At 38.8% G+C, this 24,409-nt stretch overlaps 1 protein-coding gene across 2 annotated transcripts in view; it reads left to right on the forward strand.

The window, feature by feature from the left end:
* The window catches only part of Mettl25 (methyltransferase like 25), a 76,642-nt gene extending 68,553 nt beyond the window's left edge, over positions 1-8,089 (forward strand). For both annotated transcript variants that reach the window (XM_028883515.2, XM_028883514.2), the window contains exons 10-12: positions 5,582-5,656; positions 6,277-6,348; positions 7,808-8,089. In XM_028883515.2, the coding sequence (XP_028739348.1) occupies positions 5,582-5,656; positions 6,277-6,348; positions 7,808-7,900 (240 nt within the window). In that variant the 3' untranslated portion in view covers positions 7,901-8,089. The remainder of the gene's footprint in view (positions 1-5,581; positions 5,657-6,276; positions 6,349-7,807) is intronic.
* The last annotated feature ends 16,320 nt before the right edge of the window (positions 8,090-24,409 follow it).

Genomic DNA, 24,409 nt, shown 5'->3' on the forward strand with positions numbered 1-24,409 from the left:
TCTTGTGTTGTGACTGTCTTCCTCCTGTGTGTGTGGAATTTATTTAAGTATCTTCTGTGATGCTTGTTTAGTGCTGGTGAATTGCTTTCCTTTATGCTTATCTTGGAAAATATTTTCCGTCAATTTCAAGGAATATCTGCTAGATAAAATGTAATCCACTTCGACAGTTATTTGCTTTCATGACCGGAAATATATCATTCCATGTGTTTCTGGTTTTTAAGCTTGTTTAAGTCTTATTTATTATTAGTGTGTGGGTGTACATGATGGGGAGGGTACATTCCTTGATGCACATGTGGGGAGCAGAGAACAGCTTTGTAGAGTCAGGTCTCTCCTTCCACATTTATGAGGGTTCCAGGGATTAACCTCAGGTCACCAGTCAGCACCTTTACCCAATGAGCTGCTTCATTTAGTTTCTGTTAAGAGGTAGAATGTTATTCTGGTATGTTTGACGTAGTAAGTAGCGAGATTTTTCTCTCTCTGTTTTGTTTCTTTTTTCCTAGCCTTAACATTTTAAAAATGGTATGTCTCAGAGAGGTTCTTTTCTGGCCATGTCTACTTGGGCTTCTTAATTGCTCTTGTACTTATCCATCCCTATCTTTCCCTACATTTGGAAATTCTCCTGTTATAATTGCATTAAGTGAACAGGTTTTCTATTTCCCTCAGTTGCTCAGCTAATTCTATATTGGTCAGTGTATCTCAGCAGCTGTGGTCTCACTATTTAGTGATGAGAAGGAAGTCAGTTACCAAGTCATCTGATAAGGCGTAAGCAACCCCGTAACTGTCATGAACTCATCAGCTCTTCCCTTTGAGTTGCATTATGGCCCACCCTTGCTACTCTGTAGTCCTTTTTATAAACCTTTTTACAAACAAACAAACAAACCAGAATAAATAGATTAAAAGAAATATAAATCTCCCTTAAAAAATAATTTGTGTAGGCATTTGTTGCTGTTGCGGTAATGCAACACCATGGCCAAATATAGGAAGAAATGTTCCTTTGTCTTATGGTTCTAGATTCTTCATGGCAGGAAATTGTGGCTGCAAAAGCCATGGTGGCGGGAACAGTTGAGAGCTCATTTCTTGAACCTCAAGCAGGAAGTCCAGGCAGCAAACTGGGAATGGCGTGTGACTTTGAGATCTCAAAGCCCGCCCCTGTGATAAGCTTCCTCCAGCAAGGCTGCAGCTACTAAGCCTACCAGATAGTTCCATCAATTAAGGACAAAGTGTTTAAACCTCTGAGTCCATGGGGGACACTCTCACTAAAGCCACCACCATATTCTATACTCAGAGACAGGCAGTGTAACTGTCAACCAATTAGGTGTGGACAGTACATGGTAACTTTCCTTTAAAGAATAGGATTTGGAAACAGGGGCCAAAAGAGGAACTCTCCGGTCAGGAAACCTGGCAGACAGTCTCTGCCAGACAGCCAAGGTCAACATCAATAGTTGACAAGTTATGTGAAGAGTTGGCCCCTTGATATGAGTGCATGTAAACTGTACTGTATTCCTATATTCTTCCTCTTACAAGACATAACCCTTTTTGATTTTTGAAGAAAAATTCTAAAACGTACCAGAACTTCTGTAAAATATATGACCATTATTTCTCAAAACTGTTGAGGTGATCAAAAACAAGTCTGAGAAAGTATCAAAGCTGATACAGGTAAATGTTATGTGACATCCTGTATTTGATTTTGAAACGGAAAGCGTACATTATGTAAAAGCCAAGAAAATCTGAGTATAGTATGGGCTTTAATTAATAATGCATTAACATTAGTTTATTAACTAAAACAAATATACCACTGTATAAGATGGAGAGATAGAAGGTGGGAAGAGTCTGGGAGGAGTTGGGGGTAGAGGGAAAGCATGATCAGAGTAAATTGTCTGCATTTTTTCAAAGATAAAATGCTTTGTGGGAATTATCTATACTGTTATCAAAACCCTACTGAACCATGATTATTTAAAAAAAAAAAATGAGAGCTGGAGAGCTGACTCAGTGTTTAGGAGCACTGGCTGATCTTGTGGAGGACCAGGCCTTGGTTCGAAGTATGTACATAGGGTGGCTTCGGTTCCATGGGATCTGTCACCCTCTTGTGGCCTCCGAACATCTACACACACAGTGCACATACATATACTCAGGCCAACATGCATGCATATAGAATGAAAATCAGTCAATCAAAATATTTTTTAAAAAAAGCATAAGAAAATATTTATGAATTTCTGCTCATGCAAATATTGTGCTGAATTATTTTATCATGTTAAATATTAATGATGATAAAATAATGAATGTGATTTTTTAGGTGAAGGTTGAGATGTAGGTTAAGCGATCTTAATCTATTTATTTTGGAGGCTTTGATGTATTTTATTTTAAATACCTAATAAAGGCAGAGGAGGCCTGGGTACATATGTACAATGATACATATATATCACTCTAGGTTCAGGCAAAAGTGGATAGAACAACCCAAAACTTGCAGGGCCACAGACTTGATCACCAATTTCTATGCAAGACTCTAAAGCCCTTCTAATTTTATTTTTCCAAAATTCTCACTCAGCTACCTCTCTCTAGGCCTTCATTTTCCACTTCCATTAGGTATATTTTTAAATTTGTTTTCTTTTATTGAAATGAAAGTAGATTTCTTCCTCATACAATATATCCTGATTATAGTTTCCTCTCCCTCTACGTCTTCCAGTTCCTCCCTACTTTTCCTCCCCTCCAAATCCACTTCCTTTCTGTCTCTCATTAAAGAACAGGTCTCTAAGAGATAACAACCAAATATGACAAGTAATATATAATAAGATAAAGCAAAAACAATTGTATCTTAATTGCAGTTAAGTGGATTTCTAAAGGCAAGATCTAGGTCATTGAGGAAGAAGTATTCTAATTTAAAACAGCTAACTCCATAGCCTATATTTTGTCATACTTACGTAACATTTTAACAAGCTTTGTTCACATGAAGAATGTTTGTTGGGCATGTTTCCAAAGCTGGCAGTTATCAAGCAAACAGGCTGCAAAGGAATCAAGAGGAAATTCATGCTTGCCAACAGATAAATTCATTTCTAAAGCAGACTAGATATTAAAATTTGAAATAAAGGCAGAAGAAATTCTCTTGAATTATGTTAGTGAACAGTTAACAGATGCTTCCCTCCAAAGCTTCACTCTTGAAATTTCTTCCAGACAGGATGACTATGGTCAGGTGCACAAAATCCACTGGGCAGTAACATATATACTACCTGATGTATATATGTTAAGAACCAGACTAGTTCAATAAGTTACAAGGAGGGTAGGAGATTGAATAAAGTGCCTGAGATGATCATCTATTCATTGTCTCCACTCCACTTTCTCTTTAGAGCTGACCAGTTCTTTGACCATAACCCATAATTCTCACAGACAGCTCAACTCGAGGTAGGAGCTGTTTCCAGAATGTGGGGATTGGACAGCAGAAAACAATAGAATCATTTTCAGTACTCCGGTCTGTCATTCAGTGTACATTCAGTGTTCAGTGGCAACAAGGACAGGAACAGCACAGGTCATTTAAAGTCATTTTCTAATACATCAACAACCATTACTTCCCATTTTTTCTCTAAATAATGTACTCATACCGTACTGAATCCTCACACTCAGGAGGCACGTTGTAGGCCATGTGCAAGTCTACATTCAGCAGCTGAGTGATTAGTGTATCAATTGTTTGCATTTCTCAACTTTTAATGTCAGTTATATTATCAGAATAACAATATAAGTCATACATAATTGATGAAGGTGCATAATCAATAAAATGAATGCAAAGGAAATTGTTTTTACAAAATGAACATCTTTGTGAAGTGTTATTTAGGGGGAGGGTGGTCACCAGATGAAATTGCTGTCAAAATACATATCAGAACCAGGCACAGTGGTGTACCCTAGAATCCCAGCACTTGGGAGGCCCAGAAAGAAGGGCTACAAACCTAAGACCAGACTGATCAAGACATTATCTCGTGAAACAAAAATCAGCCAACCAAATAAATATAATACATGTGTGATGGTTTCAATGAGAACAGCTCCCATAGGTTCAAATATGAATGCTTGATCCCTAGTTGGTGAAACTGTTTGGGAAGGACTAGGAAGTGTGGCCCTACTAGAGGAGGCATGTCACTGAAGGTTGGGCTTTGAGGTTTCAAAAACCCATGCTATTTCCAGTTAGCTTTCTGGCTTTTCCACGTGGCTGTTTCATAATGTGAGCTCTCAGCTTCTGCTCTAGAGCAATGCCTGCCTGCCTGTTGCCATGTTCCCCATTGTGGTAGCCATGGACTCGCCCACTGAAACTGTGAGCCTCCAATAAAACCTTTCTACTATAAGATGTCTTGATTATGGTATCTCATGACAGCAATAGAAAAGTCACTAAGACAACATGTCAAAGCAAGGGAAAGAGAATAAAGAATAAAAAAAACGTGGAAAAGATGTCCGATTTTCTCATACATGTCTAAATGAATTTTTTCTAATTCTTCTATTGCACCGAATTTCTAAATTTTTTTTTGGGGGGGGAACCACATTTATTAGTTAAGACAACATAGGCCGGCCGCACACACACATGCTAAAAAGTGGACTGTCTTTTAAAACTTCAAAGATAATTTTTTTCCAAGCCCCACAATCATTTCTATGATATTTACAAGATAAAAGGCCCACATTAAGACATTGAACAGTAAAGTATGTAAAAGACGAATTTCTAAATTTTAAAAGTACAAAAGTGTGTAATGGCGGTCAGAGGCATCAGAAGGCCCCATCTCACAAACGTGTGTCAGAATGAGAGCCATAGCTGATGTGCTGAGATCAGCAGTTGAAGGACAGCGTGAATTCATAGTCTCTATCATGTTGATTTCTAAAAGTATGGGTTTTCTGTGTGACTCTTTGTTCTCCACGTTGCTTTCTCTTGGTGCCCGTTGAGAAGAACCAGTGGCTGTTGTTGTTGATGATGATGCTCAGGAGACATAATGTTGGAGAACTGTCTTCTGTTGCTTTGTGGGGACCTGTGACCCGGGGCATGTCTTTTCCCCTTCCTGTGTCACTCCGTCCTAGTCATTGTCCTTTACGATACACCAGATTTAAGATTTAAAATGCCTTTAACATTGGCCAAAGAAGTGTTTCTTTGTTTCTTTCTTTGTTTGCTTACTTGAGATATTCTGGAGAGAAAACCGTGTTTATTCTCTTATTAAAAAAATAGGACTGTTGCTTTGTTTCAGCCAAGGCTAGGCACTAAAGATTATGCATTACAAGTACGTCTGATACACAAAGCCAATATAAAGAAGACAAGTTACACCTTCAGATGGTGAAGTTATTGTTTTGCAAACAGCAATAAGTGAAATACTTTACTACTATGTACTGAATTTGGAAAAACTTAAGATGGTGTTGTTTATGAAATGGTAAATAACATCAGTTCACAAGATTTGAATGACAGAATTTTGTTATATTCACTTGCTTAAAGACAGTTCTTCAGACATTAAAGTTACCTTAAATTGATATGGTACTTATTTGACTTTAGGTTATATTATAGGGACTTTTTTAATTATTTAACTGTTACATTGATAAGTTTATTGTTACTGTTTTTATTTCAAAGGTCTCTGAAGAAATTATAATGGATTACTATGAGAAATATAAACCTAGAATGAACGAGTTGGAGGCATTTAATATGGTAAGTCATGTACATACATACACACACACACATATGTATTATACTGGATATGTTGCTAGACTAGAATAGTACCTTATTAAATATTATGGGCCAGTCAGTCTGTGTTGTTGCTGTTGTTTGTGTATGTGAGAAAGACACACGCGCACACACACACACACACACACACACACACACACACACACAGAAGGCAAACTATTCGGGATGATTTCCTATTTCAGAACTATATTAGGTGTTAGGAGTGTAATAAAAAGAGCACATGGTAGATTTCTCTTAAAGTGCATCATAAATGCACAGAGCAATGCTTCAGAGTCCTTTGAACACATGTTGATATCCAGAGCAGTTATTTCACAAGCTTTCCTTTTAATGAATCGCATTCTCAGGACTCCTTTAAAAGCTTTCCATCAGATGATTGCTTCCTGGATTCCACCTCATGTCTCTTAGAGGGCATTCTTTTCCTATTACGAGTAAAGAAAAGCTTTTGATGTGGAGGATTCATTTTCGGAAGATGTACAGTAGGTATCGGGTATCTGACATACGCGTCGTTTTGTAGACACACTTTCTCAAACATAAATGTTGAAGCAAATAAACTATTAAAGTACACCACCTTTGTTTCCTTGCAGTTGAAAGTCGTTCTGGCTCCTTGCATAGAAACACTGATTCTTCTTGATCGACTGTGTTACCTGAAGGAACAGGTAAATTATGTTATTTTTCAGTGCATAACAAATATCATTATTAGGTGAAATAAAATGAGTAAAATTACAGAGCTGGAATCAAGTTATTTCACACAAATTAGTAAGATAATAATTCTCATACTCTTATTTTTAATATTCCATCTATTTCTTGCTCAATATATAAACATATGTACAGCAGATGTCTTCAAAAAATTTCTGCAATAAACTTGATGTTTTATCAACTTGTGTGATAAGTAATATTCATAGACAGTGAATAGACATAACCATGTATGATTTTAGAGCCAAAATTAATTATGGCCACTCATCGAAGATCCTATGCACACATTTCACTTTGTTAGACCTGATCTTTTAATGTGCTTTTTGGATGCACATGTCCTGTGATGTAGAAATGTCTTTCTAATCAGTGAGGGGTAGTTCTTCTCTCCCACAACCTTATTATTTCGTCTGTGATGTGTGGTCCCCTGAGCTCTGGTCAATAAATTGTTTTGAACTTTTAGTCCCCTTCACAGAATCAACTTGTTGTCGACTATAAATCCTTTATTTTTAACAACTACAATCCTTTATTTGGTCATCTAGTGCTTTTTCTTTTCAAAAGGCTTCTTTAAACAAATGGATTTTAATAAATTCCTTTATTTTAATTAGTAGTTTTAAAGATTAGGACAATTATTAAGGATTTAACTAATATACTTTCCTTAGCCATGATTTAATTCCAAATCCCTACAAAGCCTTGATCCTCAAGTTGGGAGGTGATACACCAACTAACTATTTGAATAAATACTCATTTCCCTTCACAAAAAAAATTCAATTGACCTAGATAAACAATTAAATAAAATAGCATGCAACAAAATGAATAGATGCAAATGAAATTGTACAGGCATATGATTATTCATTTTGAATATTGAAATGTCTTATGAAAGTGGTCATGTTTGTTAAAAATCTAAAATCTATAATATAAAAAACAAAAGGAAGAGGAATATAATCCCACCTTTCAGACGTCACTATTAAATACTAAGTACATTTTATAATGATGTCACACATGATTATAGATTGTGCATGTACATGTGTGTGCATATTATTTTTACTTTAAAACTATAATAAAGTTTAAAGTATTTAGTATGTAATTTTTATTTATATATCATTTTCTCCCTCTCTGTACAAGGTGAATAATGTTTCATCATAAAATTGCTTGTTTAAAATACAGTATTTGTTAATTGGCTTTGTTCAGCTTTTCTATATTGAAACAAAGAATACTTTGGCAGTCAATCTCTACAGGTGTATGTTGTGTTTCCACTTAAGTTCTTGAAAACAAAATTGTAATTTTCATTCAATAGAAAGTTATAGCCTTTGGTTTCTACTAACATTTTCTATTACGATTTGTAGTCCAGTTGGTCTGTGGAGTCTGGCTCATCTTTCATTTGTTCAAAAGTGGGAGTACATGTCAATTCTTTTCCATTTTCAGGAAGATGTAGCGTGGTCCGCTCTTGTGAAGTTGTTTGACCCTGTCCAGTCTCCCAGGTGCTATGCTCTCGTTGCCCTGAAGAAACAGCGGTGACCGCAGCGGAGGCAGGTGGCTAGTCAGATTGTTTGGGGACTTACCTCGAAGATTACTTTTCTAAACATTTATATTTTAAATAATTGCTGTATTTTAAGTAATAAAATAATGGCTCACAGTGTAAGATCATAATCAGTTTTTCCATTCTCAAAGCATACATTAATAAAATAAGAACTTATGAAAATATTATGGCCAGCCTTCCTGAGTGTGTCAATGGCAGATTGTAATCTGACTTTAATTCTTGTTCAATATTTGGGACCCTTAGTATTTACCACATATCACATTTTGGCCTTTATTTGCTTAAAAGGAAATGATAAGTCCAAACATCGATGTTGCTAAATGCTGGTTATTCTATGTACTTTTCAGAACATTTTGCAATAGTTTCCACATTGCCATAATGGAGAGATATACATTTAAAAAACACCTCACAAGCAGGTCAGTTATAAAATATGCCTAATATAGAGCATATTTTATGCTGTTTTAACATAAAGTACACTTGATGATATTCTATTTCCTTAAGGAAATGTGCATCTTATGAGTAAGTATTCACTTCATGGATTCTTGAGGCTCTTTATCCTACTAAAAAGAAGTAATGGGGTGGTGCTTAGGAGAACTAAATTGTGCTCTATAAAAAGCCGCCCTGAGTGAAGCCAGACATGGGAGACGCCTCCCTGCCAAGTGTAGAAAAAGTCCCTTTCTTTAGTAACACACAAAGTTTTTCGTGCACGCTAAAGAGCTGGACAGCTGGGATAAGGCTTTCTCGATGCTCAGCTGGAGAGCCCTCTTAGAGTCTCTGGAGAAGATAAGGAACTGCTTCTGTAAATGTTTGAGCTTTTCTCCAGATGAGAAGGATTTTATTTCTTCAGGGTTTCGTGTGGAGTTTCCAGCTGATACAAATGATCAAGAACTGTACACAGCTAGTACTTTCCTAGTGAGCTACTTTAAACTACCTTTTGATAAGAATTCAAATGTCTGACCCTTTACAATAGCCACAAATAATATAAAATACCTTGGGGTAACTCTAAGCAAGTGAAAGACCTGTATGATAAGAACTTTAAGTCTCTGAAGAAAGATATCAGAAAATGGAAAGATTCCCATGCTCATGGATAGGTAGAATTAACATAGTAAAAATGGCAATCTTCCTGGGCTACAGAGTGAGTTCCAGGAAAGGCGCAAAGCTACACAGAGAAACCCTGTCTCGAAAAACCAAAAAAAAGGCAATCTTACCAAAAGCAATCTACAGATTCAATGCAATTCCCATCAAAATCCTGAAACAATTCCTCACAGACTTGGAAAGAACAATACTCAACTTTATATGGAAAAACAAAAAAACCTAAGATAGCTGAAAGAATCCTATATAATAAAGCAACCTCCTCTGGAGCATCATGATCCCTGACCTCAAGCTCTACTATGGAGCTATAGTAATAAAAACAGCTTGGTACTGGCATAAAAACCAACACGTGGACCAATGGAATCGAATTGAAGACCCTGACATTACTCCACACACCTATGAACATAAGATTTTTGACAAAGAAGCCAAAACTGTGCCGTGGAAAAAAGAAAGCATCTTCAACAAATGGTGCTGGCATAACTGGATGTTAACATGCAGAAGATTGCAAATAGATCCATATCTGTCACCATACACAAAACTCAAGTCCAAGTAGATCAAAGACCTCAACATAAATCCAGTTACACTGAACTTGAAGAAGAGAAAGTAGGAAGTAGTCTTGAATGCATTGGCCCAGGAGATCACTTCCTAAATATTACACCAGTAGCACAGACACTGAGAATGACAATAAATGGGACCTCCTGAAACTGAGAAGTTTTTGTAGGGCAAAGGACACGGTCAACAAGACAAAGCGACAGGCTACAAAATTGGAAAAGATCTTCACCAACCCCACATCTGACAGAGGGCTGATCTCCAAAATATATAAAGAATTCAAAAAGCTAGACTTCAAAATAATGAACAATCCAATTTAAAAATGGGCTACAGAGCTTAACAGAGAATTCTCAACAGAAGAATCTCAAATGGCTGAAAGACATTTAAGTAATTGCTCAACATCCTTAGTCATCAGGGAAATGCAAATCAAAACAACTCTGAGATACATTTTACACCTGTCAGAAGGGCTAAGATCAAAAACACTGATGACAGCTTATGGTGGAGAGGATGTGGAGCAAAGGGAACACTCCTCCACTGTTGGTGGAAATGAAAACTTGTACAGCCACTCTGGAAATCAGTATGGTGGTTTCTCAGAAAATTGGGAATAAGTCTTCCTCAAGACCCAGCTATACCACTCTTGGGCATATACCCAAGGAATGCTCATTCTTACCACAAGTACACATGCTCAAGTATGTTCATAGCAGCATTATTTGTAATAACAAGAACCTAGAAAAACCTAGATGCCCCTCAACTGAAGAATGGATAAAGAAAATGTGGCACATATACACAGTGGAGTACTACTCAGCAGTAAAAAACAATGATATCATGAAATTTGCAGGCAAATGGATGGAACTAGAAAATATCATCTTGAGTGAGGTAACCTAGACTCAGAAGGACAAACATGATATGTACTCACTCATAAGTGGATACTAGATGTGAGGGAAGGGATGGCCAGACTGCAACCCACAGCTCTAGAGAGGCTAGATAACAGAGAAAGACCCTAGGAGGGACACTTGGTTGACCCTGTGAAGGAGAAGTGGATGAGATCTACATGAGTGAACTGGGTGTTGGGGGGTTGCAGAGATCGAGGAGTGGGGGATGAGAACATAGGGAAATGGGAGGGACAAACTGGAACAGAGACAGAGTGGGAGGGCAGGGAAGAAGATACCATGATATGTGAGGACATCATGGGAATAGGAAGAGGCAGGGTGCTGGGGAGGCTCTCAGGAATCCATAAGGTTGACCCACCTTGGTCTGCTGGCAGTGGTCCAGAGGGTGCCTGGACTGGTCTATTCTGGTGACTGGTCTAGCGAATAACCTAGCTGTCATCATAGAGCCTTGGTCCAGTGACTGATGGAGGTAGATGCAGAGATCCATGGCCAGGTGCCAAGCTGGACTCTGGGAATCCAATTGATGAGAGAGAGGAGGAATTCTGCAGGCAGGGAATGTCGAGATCATGATGGGAAGACGTGCAGAGATGACCAGCCACACTAGTGGAAGCCCATGAACTGTGGACTGGTGGCTATAGAGCCCCCATGGGACTGTACTAGGCCCTCTGGAAACAAAGACGGTTGTTTGGCTCGAACTGTTTTGGTGACACCCAGGCAGGGGGATTGGGATCTGTCCCTGGTGCATGAGCAGGCACCTGGGAATCCGGTGCCTGAGGTGTGACGCCTTGTGCAGCCTTGGTGCAGTGGGGAGGGGCTTGGACCTGCTTAGGCTCGGTGTGCCGGGCTCTGCTGACTCCCCATGGGAGACCTTGATTTGGGAGATGTGAGGATGTGGGGTGGCTTGGGAAAGAGGGCTGGGGGGTGGGAAGAGGGAGGAGGGGGGATTTGTGGGTGATATATGGAGTGTGTAGAAAATTTCTTAATAAAGAAAAATGAAAAAAAAGAATTTAAATGTCTGGAAGTGGTGAGTCACTTTTGAGGAATCCCTGTACTAGTCAATGATTATCACCATTTTATCAGTCTTACTTTACCTTTATGAATGTACACATACACATACCTCCACCAGAACTTCCCCTGCTAAAGAATTATGAAGGAAACTCCAGACAGCTTGGGACTTGTCTTATTTAACTTGTTATGTATTTCTAAAACCTAGGAATCTTTCTACAATATTTGTAGGTGTTCTCATTCACATGTCTTTGATTTGTTAGAACGCCTTTATATCAGTTCAGTTGAAACTTGATGGAGTTTAGATTATGGTTGACAGGTTTGAGATTTTTGTTTCTGTTACTTCTGGTTTATTTACTTCAAGGGATGGGAGTTGGTCAGTGCAGGTGTGCCACTGCAGGGTGTGGAGGTCAGAGGACAGCGTGTTGGGAGTCAGCTCTGCCCCTCCACCATGTGAATTCCAAGAATCAGACTGAGGCCATTAGTGGACAGTGCGTTCCCCTACCCTCGGCATCATCTCACTGGCTTTTGTTTATTGGTTTGCTTGCTTTTGCTTTCTTAATAGTGGTTAGTGCCGTGTGATGACTAGTACACCACACCTTCTGTGGCTGTCTCCATTGGCGCTGATAGGATTGATGAGCTCCTTATAGCTGTGAGCCTAATAAGGTAGTACAAACTTCCTCCTTCAGCCTTCCTCTTAGTGGGCTGGTTGTACCATATGGTCATCCCTGAAAACATACGTACAAGTGACATGGAGGCCAAATAGGTTATTTTTGGGAATATATGTTTATACATATATGCATGCAATAACAATTAACAACAACAAAAAAAGAAGCCATGATTTTGATGGAGAGTGGAGGGGGTATATCAGAGAGTTTGGAGAAAAGAAAGGGAATAGAGAAATGCTTTAATTATATTCTCAAAAATAAAAATAAAAATAACTAATAAAGAAAGATGGAAATATGCATATAGTGAATTTATTCAAATTGATTGGCTGAGAATACTCCTGGTTTTAATTAAAGAGCTTATTTCATTAGTTTTGCTAAGTGCCTTTTTGTTTCAACACACTGTCCTTTTACTTCCTCATAGTGTTTGTAATATGTAGCTGTCTCAGAAGGAACAGAAAATCTAGTTAGCCTTTTTCTTTCCTTTTGTAATTTTACTTCTATAAAAATTTGACAGCCTTCTTTGGCAACTGAATATTCATTTAACATTGATTTCTCCTAATGACACAAAGACCTCATGTAAAAAACACTGTTTGCATAAAAACATAAAGTGCAACTATTTCCTTACCATTTAAAGTTTACAGTAACTTACCTACATTTTAAGATATTAGCAGAACTTGTATCTGTCAGTTTGGACATCCAGTAACATGAGAGAATATACATGATCCTATCATATGGAGAGAACATTCATGATATTGCAGCTTTACATACACAAATCCACACTAGAGTGGTAGTAGATGCCCACCTCATAAAAACTGTCCTTTCAGAGTTAGTTTACAGTTCATTGAAGAGCATAGTGCATTGCTATGAGCACCCTTCCCATAATCACCTTCTGGGGATCTAAAACAAAAGCCTTAACATCTCCAAGCTCATCTGTAAAATGTAGCCTTATTTCATACTCACCTTGCAAATATTTAGTAAATGATTACCATATATCAGTGATAGACTTCTCTAGGTTATTTTTCAGTGAATAGACAAGACTTTGAAAGAGACTCAAAAATTTTACCAATTGAGTGCCTTAAATTCTGGATACTTGAGACCTGACATGTTCCATGTTCTGTTTTCTCAGATTTTTGGATTATTGGTATATACATCTGCAATATCTTATGGATAAGACCCAAGTATAAACCTAAAATTCATTTGTGATTCATGTGCATTTTTATACAGCCTGGGATTAATTTTTCTCAATTTTTAATAATTTTGTGCATAGCACCCCTATTTGGTATGGAATTTTCTATGTATGACATTTCTTTGCATGACAGATAATACTTTGAATTTTGGATCATTTCAGTTTTAGGCTTTTCAGGTTAGGAATGCTTAACCAGAAGCACCATAGTTTAGAGTCACATGATTTCAACCATGGAAGTCAAAATTATTTAAATTGGGTAAGTAGCCCTACTCTTCAGTGTACCTCAAGTTTCTCATCCATTAATTTTTTTCCCTCATAATGTTGGTATGATTTGTCCCATCAAAAAAAAAAAAAATCATGTGAGAAATTTCAACCCCATGTAAGCAAATGGAGTCTTTGGAAAGTATTTGGGTCCTGAAAGTGCCACTGTGATAAATGAGCTTATGGGGCCTGTTCACTATTTGTACTTCTGATCCTCACCACAGCAAACACACTGAAAAGACCCATACCAGCATCCAAGACCACAGCTTCCACAACTATAGGAGAATGACTTTGTATTGGATATGAGTAACCCAGTCTCAGGTATATTTATAGCAACATAAAACAGGATGTTATGAGAATTGTACTAATACGTGTCACTGAACTCCAAAACAGCCATCCAAAAATGAGATTAAGCTTATTAGAACTCATTGCAGCAACAGAAATGGCCAGCCTGACAGTCTTGTTAGTGTTGTTGAGGGGTAAAATCAGGAGGATATTTCTCCTGTCTGAATGTCTGAGCTCCGCTGTGAAGAAGAGACCAGGCTTTGCAAAGGTCCGGACATCATTGTCCAAGATAAATAGATAGAGCCCTGTAAGGGTCTTGAAGAGAGTCTTGATAAGTAAGCTTGCTTGATAAGTGAGCTCTTAACCGAGGTAAGAAGATTGCTTTTCTGAGATAAGTCAAGGTATAGGAATTTCCTGAAACAAGCAATGAGGTTATATATTACTTTGCAGCCTTATCTTTCCCAGGCACAGTTTTCCTGTAACAAACAAATAAATCATGGGGACACAGGTGGTCACGTTTCTTAGACCCAAGAGCTCCATCCCCCGACGCAGGTGGTGCAATTCCAAGTGGAAAGCACTTATTTCCTGGCCCTGACTGCATGGTATTTAATCCTCGTATTAGTTAAGTGTCCTAGAGGGACAGACACGGGAACTTACTCATGTTTATAGCACTGATTTAATGGGGGGAAAGTGGGTTCTAAATTCTAGTCAAACAACTTGCAAATAAAATTATCTACCTTTAAAGGTGAAATATGATCAGATGAAAAGCAAAATTTTTTTTATAGCCTTTTTGCTTGCTGAGATAATTCATTGTCTTTTAATTAATAATCATTTGGCGGGGAGAGGTCTAGGGGATTAAACTCAGGGCCTTAAGTATACTTTACCGGGTGCTGTACCATTGAGCTCTGTCCCCCAGGTTAATATTGATTTTATGTTAATTTCTGTCCTTTATGTTCTGTATTTTCTGTCGTAGTATTTATCTATAGGCATAGAGACTTAGGACAAAAAAGTTATTTTCATATTGTATGTGTGGATAGATTGTTCTTTGATATGTAGTTCTAGCCCAAGCACAGGTGGTGGTGATGGTGCTGGTGCTGGTGCTGGTGCTGGTGGTGGAGGTGCTGGTGGTGGTGGTGGTGGTGCTGCTGATGCTGGTGGTGGTGGTGCTGGTGGTGTGGTAGGGTGGTGGTGGTGGTGGTGCTGGTGGTGCTGGTGGTGTGGTGGTGGTGGTGGTGGTGGTGGTGGTGGTGGTGGTGGTGGTGGTGGTGGTGGTGGTGTACTAATACCCTTTTAAGCTTGCATGTTAACCCAGCATCTCTTTCAGGAGGCATAAAGTTTCATATCTTCCTAAATGGCTGTGAGTTTAAGTTGACTATTCTTAGGATTTTCTTTTTCTCAAATTTTTGTTATTCTCTATTCCTTTGAGCTTCTCTTCGGAATATAAGAAAATGTATTTTATAAATTCTTCCCACCTTTAGCTCATTGCTGTAAAATCGCGAGAATATTGTTGCTCCAAATTATTTTACAAATGTATATGGCCAAGAGATGTGCTGTTAGTGTCTAGTCTAAGTTCCCTCCTGCTGATCCTGTCTTTGGTGCTGTGGGAGATTGGAGTAGGTAAGAACACGGCTGAGATGCCTCGGATATGTCCGAGTATGACACTAGACAGGAACTCCGCCAGCAGTCTGCCATGCTGTCATATTGGGTTATATCACCCAAAAGGTACTAGGAAACTTTCACCAGAAACAAGTCCAAGGCCTAAAGCACAGCCTGCTCACGGTGACAGTTCACCAAAAAAAAAAAAAAAAAATGTATCATCTGCTTTGATCACTTCCTAAATGTGTTATAGAAAGTAGTGCTTGATGCTGTCACCATACCAGCAAATGACCTTTGTTTAGACATTGCCAGAACATTATATATATATTAACTCTGATCCTCTTGAAGGTTCATACAGTAGGCCTGTCATTATGCCTGTATATAGATGAGAACTGGTGGAGATAAATCTCAAATACACCATTCCGGGCTTACATTCATCTTATAAACAATCTTGCAAATGACCGTCTGCCCGCCAGCAAAAGTAACAACATATAGACAGGCTAAACGTTTGAAGTGTGGAAGACAAACAGACTCATGCAGCTTCCATTAATAATCATTAGTAATCAATAAACAACATCAATTCTGAAACACAGTCTAATGCTCTTTGTTGTTGATGTTCTTTATATTTAGTGTTTTAATTATGGTATGCCGTGGGGAGTTTCTTTTCTGGTCTTGTCTATTTGTGATGCTCTGTATGTTTATATCTTTTCTTAGCTGAAGGAAATTTTCCTATATGATCTTGGGTGAAGATCTGCTCTATACCATTGATCTGGGATTCTTCTCCCTTAACTATGCCTATATTCACAGATTTGCTCTGCTTATGGTGTTCCTGCATATCATAAGAAATTATGGATTTTTTTTTCATGTTCTCTGCTTATATTATCTAATTCCTCTACTTTGTCTTTGAGACCTAGTATTCTGTTTTGTAGTATAAAAAAAGAAATACTCTGCAAGAGATGACCAGCCACACTAGTGGAAGCCCATGAACTGTAGACTAGGGGCTGTGGAGCCCCCATGGGACTGGACTAGGCCCTTTGGATATCAAAGATGGTTGTTTGGTTCAAACTGTTTGGAGTGTTTGAAGGGCACCTAAGCATGGGGATTGTAATCTGTCCCTGGTGCATGAGCAGGCTTTTGGGAATCCCGTGCCTGTGGTGGGATGCTTTGGGCAGCCTTGGTACAGTGGGGAGGGGCTTGGACCTGCCTAGGCTCAGTATGCCTGGCTCTGCTGACTCCCCTTGGGAGACCTTGATTTGGGGGATGTGGGGATGTGGGGTGGCTTGGGAGGGAGCACTGGGGAGTGGGAAGAGGGAGGAGGGAGGATTTGTGGGTGGTATGTGGAGTGAGTAAAAAATTTCTTAATAAAGAAAAATGAAAAAAAGAAATACTCTGCAAATGAGAACACTAGTAATTAATAAACAATATCCCCAAAAATTGTTAACACATCCAAATATTAGTTAAGCACCTAAGAAAATTGATACAACTTTGACAAAACTGTGTTAATATGAAACTCAGAGTATCAGGAATGAAAAATAAAGTGTTATAGATCCTACATGAATCAGAAAAAAATATTAGGAATAATTTTTACATATGAAATTTAAACATTATATAATATTTGGAAGTATTTCTTAAGAACAGACTACTTCAAGAAAAGCAAACCATTAATTAGCACATAGCCATTTAATTGAAGCTGCAATCCTTTACTGAATCTCCACTTGTCAATAAAAGTACTGTGTAAATGTTGCATAATTTTTAACCACAGTTTGTCTATCAGCTAGGGAGGAATCTGATATTTCTGCTTAGCTGAATTGGCATAGCATCAAATTACTTTCTAAATTTCTGTTTAATCACACAGACAAACGCAATTCTTAGCCTTAATCAGAGAAGCTTCTTGCAATGAACGGAGGTGAATGCAGAGACCCATAGCCACAAAGGATGCCAAGAATAAAAGATGATTAAGTGCCCAGCCCAAACCAGACATTTATACCACTCCTGAAGGATCAATGAATGTGACTGAAAGGGGAGAAGAAAGAATATAAGATCCAAAAGATAAGGGGAAGGACTGAAAAATGCTAAGTTCTTAGTACAACATGGCCATGCCAATCACCACGCCCGCCATCCCAGCTGTTCCTCCTGAAGCTGGACCCATACAGGTTGGGCTCTCCTAATACTCAGCTGTGGATGGAGAAGGGACTCACAAGACCCTGCCACTTAATGCCCATCTGTCGTCGACTAGCAGACTCTGTGAGGGATAGAGAAATAGAATCCAGTTTTGGACCTTCTCATGCATCCACCAAGCTCTGACGGTTAGTTCTAAACCCAGGGTCACACACATGGCCCTAACCTTTATGGGATCTGAAACAAAACTAAAGTGAGGAGTATTAGTAAAAGAAAATACGTTTAGAGAAATCACTATTAGAGAAAGAAATTAGGAAGGAAAGGGGGGCTGTCGAGACTGAGAGGACATAAAAGAGGTTGGGGAAGACCGGAATTCATTATAAACGTCTATGAAATTGCCCAAGAACAAAACTTATTTAATGGGAAAGACTAAGCTTGACACTAAAGATTGTGAAAAAGATCTGAAATCTGTGATATTTCCTAATCTTCGAGAGTTAGTAATCTAATCATTGAAACATGCAATAAGTACACAAGAGAGCAAAGACAATGGCCCAATCATTAGATAAAAACCTTGTATTGTCAAGTGGAAAACATGCTTTATAAGCAGGTAATACTTTACCATGAACAATACTCTAAAGTATTTCAGTTTACCTTATTTTGACTATCAAGTACTCTCTCTGGGTTGTTTTCAAATGTGCTCCATAGCGTCGCTTGTTTTTATAAGGACTTTTAATAAATAATCTGCTATATGAACTATGACTACCCAGCTAGCCAATGACAAAATCCTCAAGCCTCCACAGTTGGGTTGCACTTGGCCCGTGAAGCTACTGTCTGCATGTACAAGAATTTATTAATTGATGCATTTATCTCAGTGGGTCCCCTCATTAAATGTGCAGATGTTCTGTCAGTGGAAGAACTTTGTCAAAGTTTTTAGTATTTTTACTAGAATTTTCCAGGGGTACAATCCAGCATAAGAGTATTAACAGATTTCAACACAGAACAAAGTACAATGAATTTAAATCTCGTGGGAGGAAACGCCTTTAACTTGTACTGAGGCAATTAGGGTTGAACATGCTAACTTTTAGAAAAGCAGAGAATGTTGCAAATCCCAGCCTTAATTTTACCACATTGCTTTTCATTTGGCTAGCATGGATTCTGTATACCCAGTCCATTTTACTGAACTGAAAGTGCTCATGTATTCAGTTAGCTGCCCTTTCCAGAAAAAGCTTTAGACTTTTTTGTTTGTCTGTTTGTTTGTTTTGTTTTGTTTTTCAAGACAAGGTTTTTCCCTGTAGTTTTGGTGACTGTCCTGGATCTCGCTCTGTAGACCAGGCTGGTTTGAACTACAGAGATTCGCCTGGCTCTGTCTTCCAAGTGATGGGATTAAAGGTGTGCACCATGGCCGCCTGGCTCAGAGAGATAATCTTAAGAATAGGGTTAGCAGAGACTGCCTGCTGGGGTTGGGGCCTGGGAGAAAAGCCATGAGCGGGAGGTTGGAGGTTATGAGTGGAAGATCTCTGGGACCCATGGGAGATGGGGGCAGGGAGGCTGAGAAGGGAAGGCTGCAGCAAACGTTTTGTCGTAGAGGGTGAGACTGGGGCATTGGGTCTAAAGCAGTGGTTCTCAGCCTTCCTAATGCTGTGACCTTTTACAACAGTTCTTCATCCTGTGGTGACCCCTGGCCCGTGAAATTATTTCACTGCTACTTCATAGTTGTAATGTTGCTACTACTATTATAATCTTAATGTAAGTATCTGATATGCAGGGTATCTGATATGCAGCACCCAAGGGGGTCTTGACCACAGGTTGGGAACTGCTGGTCTAGAAGAACATGGGGGAGCGGTGAAGATCTGCAGTCACCCTAATCGCTTCCCTGATGGAGTGGGTTGTGTCTTAGTAAGGAGTGCCTGCCGGAGTTGGGGGATGGAGTAAAGATCTGTAGTCACCCTACCTGGTTCCCTGGCAGGAGGTAGAGGAAGAGATTTAAAAGCATAGAAAGATCCATGCTCCCATTCTATCCGTTTACCTCAGGAAGACAGAACTCAAAATTAGAGGTGAATTAGGACCTTTCCCCTATATAGAATAATGTTGAACGCATTCTTAAAAACACAAGGCAGGCCTCCAACGAAGTCTTGTCTGCATTCACATGATTGACTGCTACTACAATTAAAAAGTTCAAGAAGCTGTTTGCTGAGAGCAGATTAGACTACACCAGAGGATTTTATTGTCAGTTTATTTTTGAAAGATAGAACTGGCCTCAAACTTGCTATGTTGTTGAGGATGACTTTGAACTCCTGATCCTCTTGCCTCAGCCTCCTGAGTGCTGGGATGACTGGCTCACCACCACGACTAGCCTGAAGAATAAATTTTAATATTTTAAAGTTCAAGTTATATGTATTATATATAATACAATACACACACACACACACATATTTTCAGGGCCAGAATTTTGAATAGGGAACTCAAAACTCTTGCAAGACATTTTTGGATAATTTTGGCTCTCACTAATAGCAAGTGCTGTATATCTTGCAGATAAACAAACTTGAGATTCCTTTTCTTAAATATGCTTCATTTTGTAGATGTCTACTGCAGCACTGACTTTTATTAACAGGATTACTTGTTCTTTGTTTTGGTTATAATACATTGGTTGTAAGTGTTTGGCAAAGAAAATTGGTCAGCTTAACTAGATTAGCTCTGACTTTAAAGGTGATGAAACAGGATGAATCAATCAAATCTCCTTGGCTTTCTTTTATTACAAAAATGAAAACTCATTCTTATGGAGCTGTGTTCAGTTAAGTAAGCAAAGTAGCGACACGAAGTTGAGGAGTCACAGAAACCTCATGGTATGACAACATGCCTACTTAGTGTGTGCCCTTATGTCAAGATCCTAACTTCCCTGCAAAGTGCTCTTGTGAAAGGCAGATGAAAAGGCCATTGGAACCAAAACTAGGAGACAGGGAGTCAGCTCTCTACAGCCTTTCAAAGATCACATGACAGACAGTGACCTCCAGCAGAACGTTTCCCATCTGTGAGCTGGACACTGTGATGGGTGCTGCTGCACTTATCTCCATCTGTCTGATTTTTATAGTGTGTACTCAGGAGATAGATTATTAATATCAGAGCACTAGTTTCCATCCAGGAAAGATGCAAGAATAGTTTAGAACGTTCCATCGATTCCCTAGTCACTCTGAGGATTTCATTATCCTGAAAGTATGACTTGAATATCCAACATCTATCTGCATGTGGACTGCTTTTTGTTCTTTCACTTTTTTTTTAATTCCCCTAATGTCTAAACCTTGCTGGGCCAAGTACCTAAAAAATATAGTTTTCCAAAACAGGGAGACAAAGTCATAGAAATGTGTTTTCCATAGAAACTTGTTAATATAAGGAATAGACTTTAAGTCTTTCAGTTCAGTGTTCATGAACTTAAAAATATGATTCAGGGATATAAATCCCATTGATTCCAAATACAGCATTTGATTTTACTACATTGAGTAACATATTCCATGTTTAGCTTTTATTAACTCAAATTATGTAGGTTATTATTAGAACTTTACAATTCAAAGATAAAAGTTTTAGCCTGAGGCTACTTTTGAATGAATTGAATACTAACAACACTGTTAATTGTAACTTACTTTGAAAGATTATGGAAAGGAAGAAATTTCCCATCCAAATTAGTATCATTTGATTTTAAATGAATTCTTAAAATAATTACTAAAAATAAACCTAGGAGTATTGGGAATTATTAAAACTAAATGCTTTGATGCTTTGCAGATATGCTCAAGGGCCATCAAAAGAATGTGAGAGGTTTTCTGAAGAGATCCATTTGTAAATGAAATTTGAAAAGTCCATGGGAGTTTTTTAAACAGAAGTCACTATGACCTCAACTTCAGTGTTCCATGCTGTGACCTTGACTTCACTGTTACATGCCATGACCTCAAGTTAGTGTTACATGTTGTGGTAGTTTCAATGTAATTGGCTCCCATAAGCTCATAGGGAGTAGCACTATTAGAAGATATAGCTTTGTTGGAGTAGGTATGGTCTTATTGGAGGAAGTGTGTCACTGTGGAGGCAGGCTTTCAGGTCTTATATGGTCAAGCAATGCCCGGTGTCTCAGTTCACTTCCTGTTGCCTGAGGGATCAAAATGTAGCTCCTTTTCCATTCTCAGCTCCTTTTCTGGCACCATGTATGACTGCATGCCACCATGTCCCACCATGATGATAATGGACTGAAACTGTAAGCCCCGAAATTAAATGTTTTCCTTAATAGGAGCTGCCATGGTCATAGTGTCTCTTCACTGCAATAGAAACCCTAAGGCTGGTTATCCTTTGCCTTACATCTAGCATCCACTTATGAGTGAGTATATACCATGTTTGAGTTGAGCATGTGTCCTTGACTACAACCCACAGCTCCAAAGAAGCTAGCTAACAAGGAGGACCCTAAGAGGGACACATAGATAGCCCAAAGAAGGAGAAATACATGAGATATACATGAGCAAACTGGTAGTTGGGGTGGTAATAGAGGGCAAGGGATAGGGGATGAGAACATAAGAAGGTTCGAGCTGGAACAGGGACAGAGATACCATGATAAATGAAGGCATCTTGGGAATAGGAACAGGAAGGGTGCTGGGGAAGGCCCCACGAATCCACAAGGATGACCCCACCTTGGACTAATGAACTGATCTACTCTGGTGACCAGATTAGTGAATACCCTAACTGTCATCATAGAGCCTTCATCTAGTAACTGATGGAAGCAGACACAGAGATCCATGGCTGGGAATCCAATCCATGAGAGAGAGGAGAGATTCTGTGGGCAGGGGATGTGGAGATCATGATGGGAAAATGTGCAGAGATGACCACCCACACTGGTGGAAACCCATGAACTGTGGACCAATAGCTGAAGAGCTCCGTTAGGACTGGACTGGGCCCTCTGGATACGTGAGACAGTTGTTTAGCTTGACTGTTTGGGAGCTCCCAGACAGGGGGATTGGGATCCATCCCTGGTGCATGGGCGGGGCTTTTTGGAGCCCAGTGCCTAGGGTGTGACACCTTGCACAGCCTTTTGGGGGGGGGGTGGCTTGAACCTGCCTCAGCTGAGTGTGTCAGGTTCTGCTGACTCCCCATGGGAGACCTTGACTTGAGGGAGGTGAGAATGGGGGTTGGTAGGCAGGGGGAAGCTGATGGGTAGAAAGAGGGGGGAATCTGTGGTTGGTATGTAAAGTGAATAGAAAATCTCTTAATAAAAAAAATAAGGAACTTGCTATAACCTCAACTTTATGTTATGACCTCAGCTTAGTTTTACGTACTATAGCCTCAATTTGGTGTTACATATCATGACCTCCACTTAATGTTACATGCAGTGACCTCAACTTCGTGTTACATGCTGTGACTTCAACTTCAGTGTTACACATTATGACCTCAACTTCAATGTTACATACTATGACCTCAACTTCAATGTTACATTCTATGACTTCAACTTCATTGTTACATGCTGTGTTACCTTGATATCAATACTAATCTGTATTCCAGGGAACAGTAGTAGCTGGGACCACTAGAGGCCTTAATAAGAATGTGGAATCAGAGGCCTTACCTCAGAATCTACTCTATTAGAATCATCATTTTAAGGAGACCCCCATGTGTTCAGTATTTGAGAAACACAGACTTAAAGTAGCTCTCTGAGAAAGCTTTATGCTCAACACAAAGAGTCCTATCTGGCTCCATAGTATCTGTGCATTCCAAATCTAGAGAGCTTGTAAACTTCATGGACTCAACACTCATCCTTGCCCTAAATGGACTCATGCTTTGCTTCATGCTTAGGACATCTGTGTCTAAAAAGACAAGACTAGACTCTCGTTAGGCACTACCAAAGAACAGATAGAAAAATGGCTAGAATTAGGTAGATACTATCCACCTTCAGCTGGTACATGTAGCAAACATTTCTCAAGACAATTAATGAATTTGGGGTCTCAAACTACATGTTATAACCATTGCCCCTGATTGAATGTGGTTATGTCTTTTTACTATAAAAGAACTAATTTAAGAATAAAACATAATAATGGCCTGTAGTTGCTGTCTAATTTCTAAAAAGTAAGTATTGCAACTTGAAAAAAATTTATTATTGGGTGTTTATATTGTTTGCTGAACTCTACATACCACATGCTGGGCTTTTCCTGTTTGTCTTTTCATAATCATAATGGTAGCAAAAAAAAGTTGGCACTGAAATTTTCACAGAATTTATTAAGAAAATTGTGAGACAAAGTTCAAATTACCTTAAACATATGAAGTAGCATTTTTGCAAGTCTATGAAAAATGAATAAGGAAATTAGCTCTTGACTAATATGGTTATGGCATTAAAAACTGCATACTTCTCTCTTCATTTAAAAAAAGGCAAAAATTAAATTACTATTCTTACTATGAAGCAAATGCCTGTATTTGTTCTTAGGCATACATTGTTTTTATTTGCCTGAGCAGTGAACATGTCCTTTTGTCTTCTTAGTCTTTAAATTTCTCTATTATTATCTGGGGTGTTGTGGAGTATACCACTGTTCACACGAGGTACATGTTCTCACTGAGAGGACAGCCTTTCTGAGTTGATTCTCTCCTTTCATCTTTTTTGTGTGCTCCAGGAATCAAACTCAAGTCGATAGACTTGCATCTTCTGGGTGGGTGGCAAGCACCCTTACCCCCTGAGCCATTCCACTACCCCATATTCTCAGTCTTTCCTTTAACATTATGTAACAAACATCTTATTTGGCCTTGTACTGCCATTATGATTACAATTTTAATGCATTCATAAGGAGGTCCATCTTAATGAAATATATTCTCCTTAGCCAGCGTTTC

The sequence above is a fragment of the Peromyscus leucopus genome, chromosome 18 (genome assembly GCF_004664715.2).
Source record: "Peromyscus leucopus breed LL Stock chromosome 18, UCI_PerLeu_2.1, whole genome shotgun sequence".
Classification (NCBI taxonomy): domain Eukaryota; kingdom Metazoa; phylum Chordata; class Mammalia; order Rodentia; family Cricetidae; genus Peromyscus; species Peromyscus leucopus.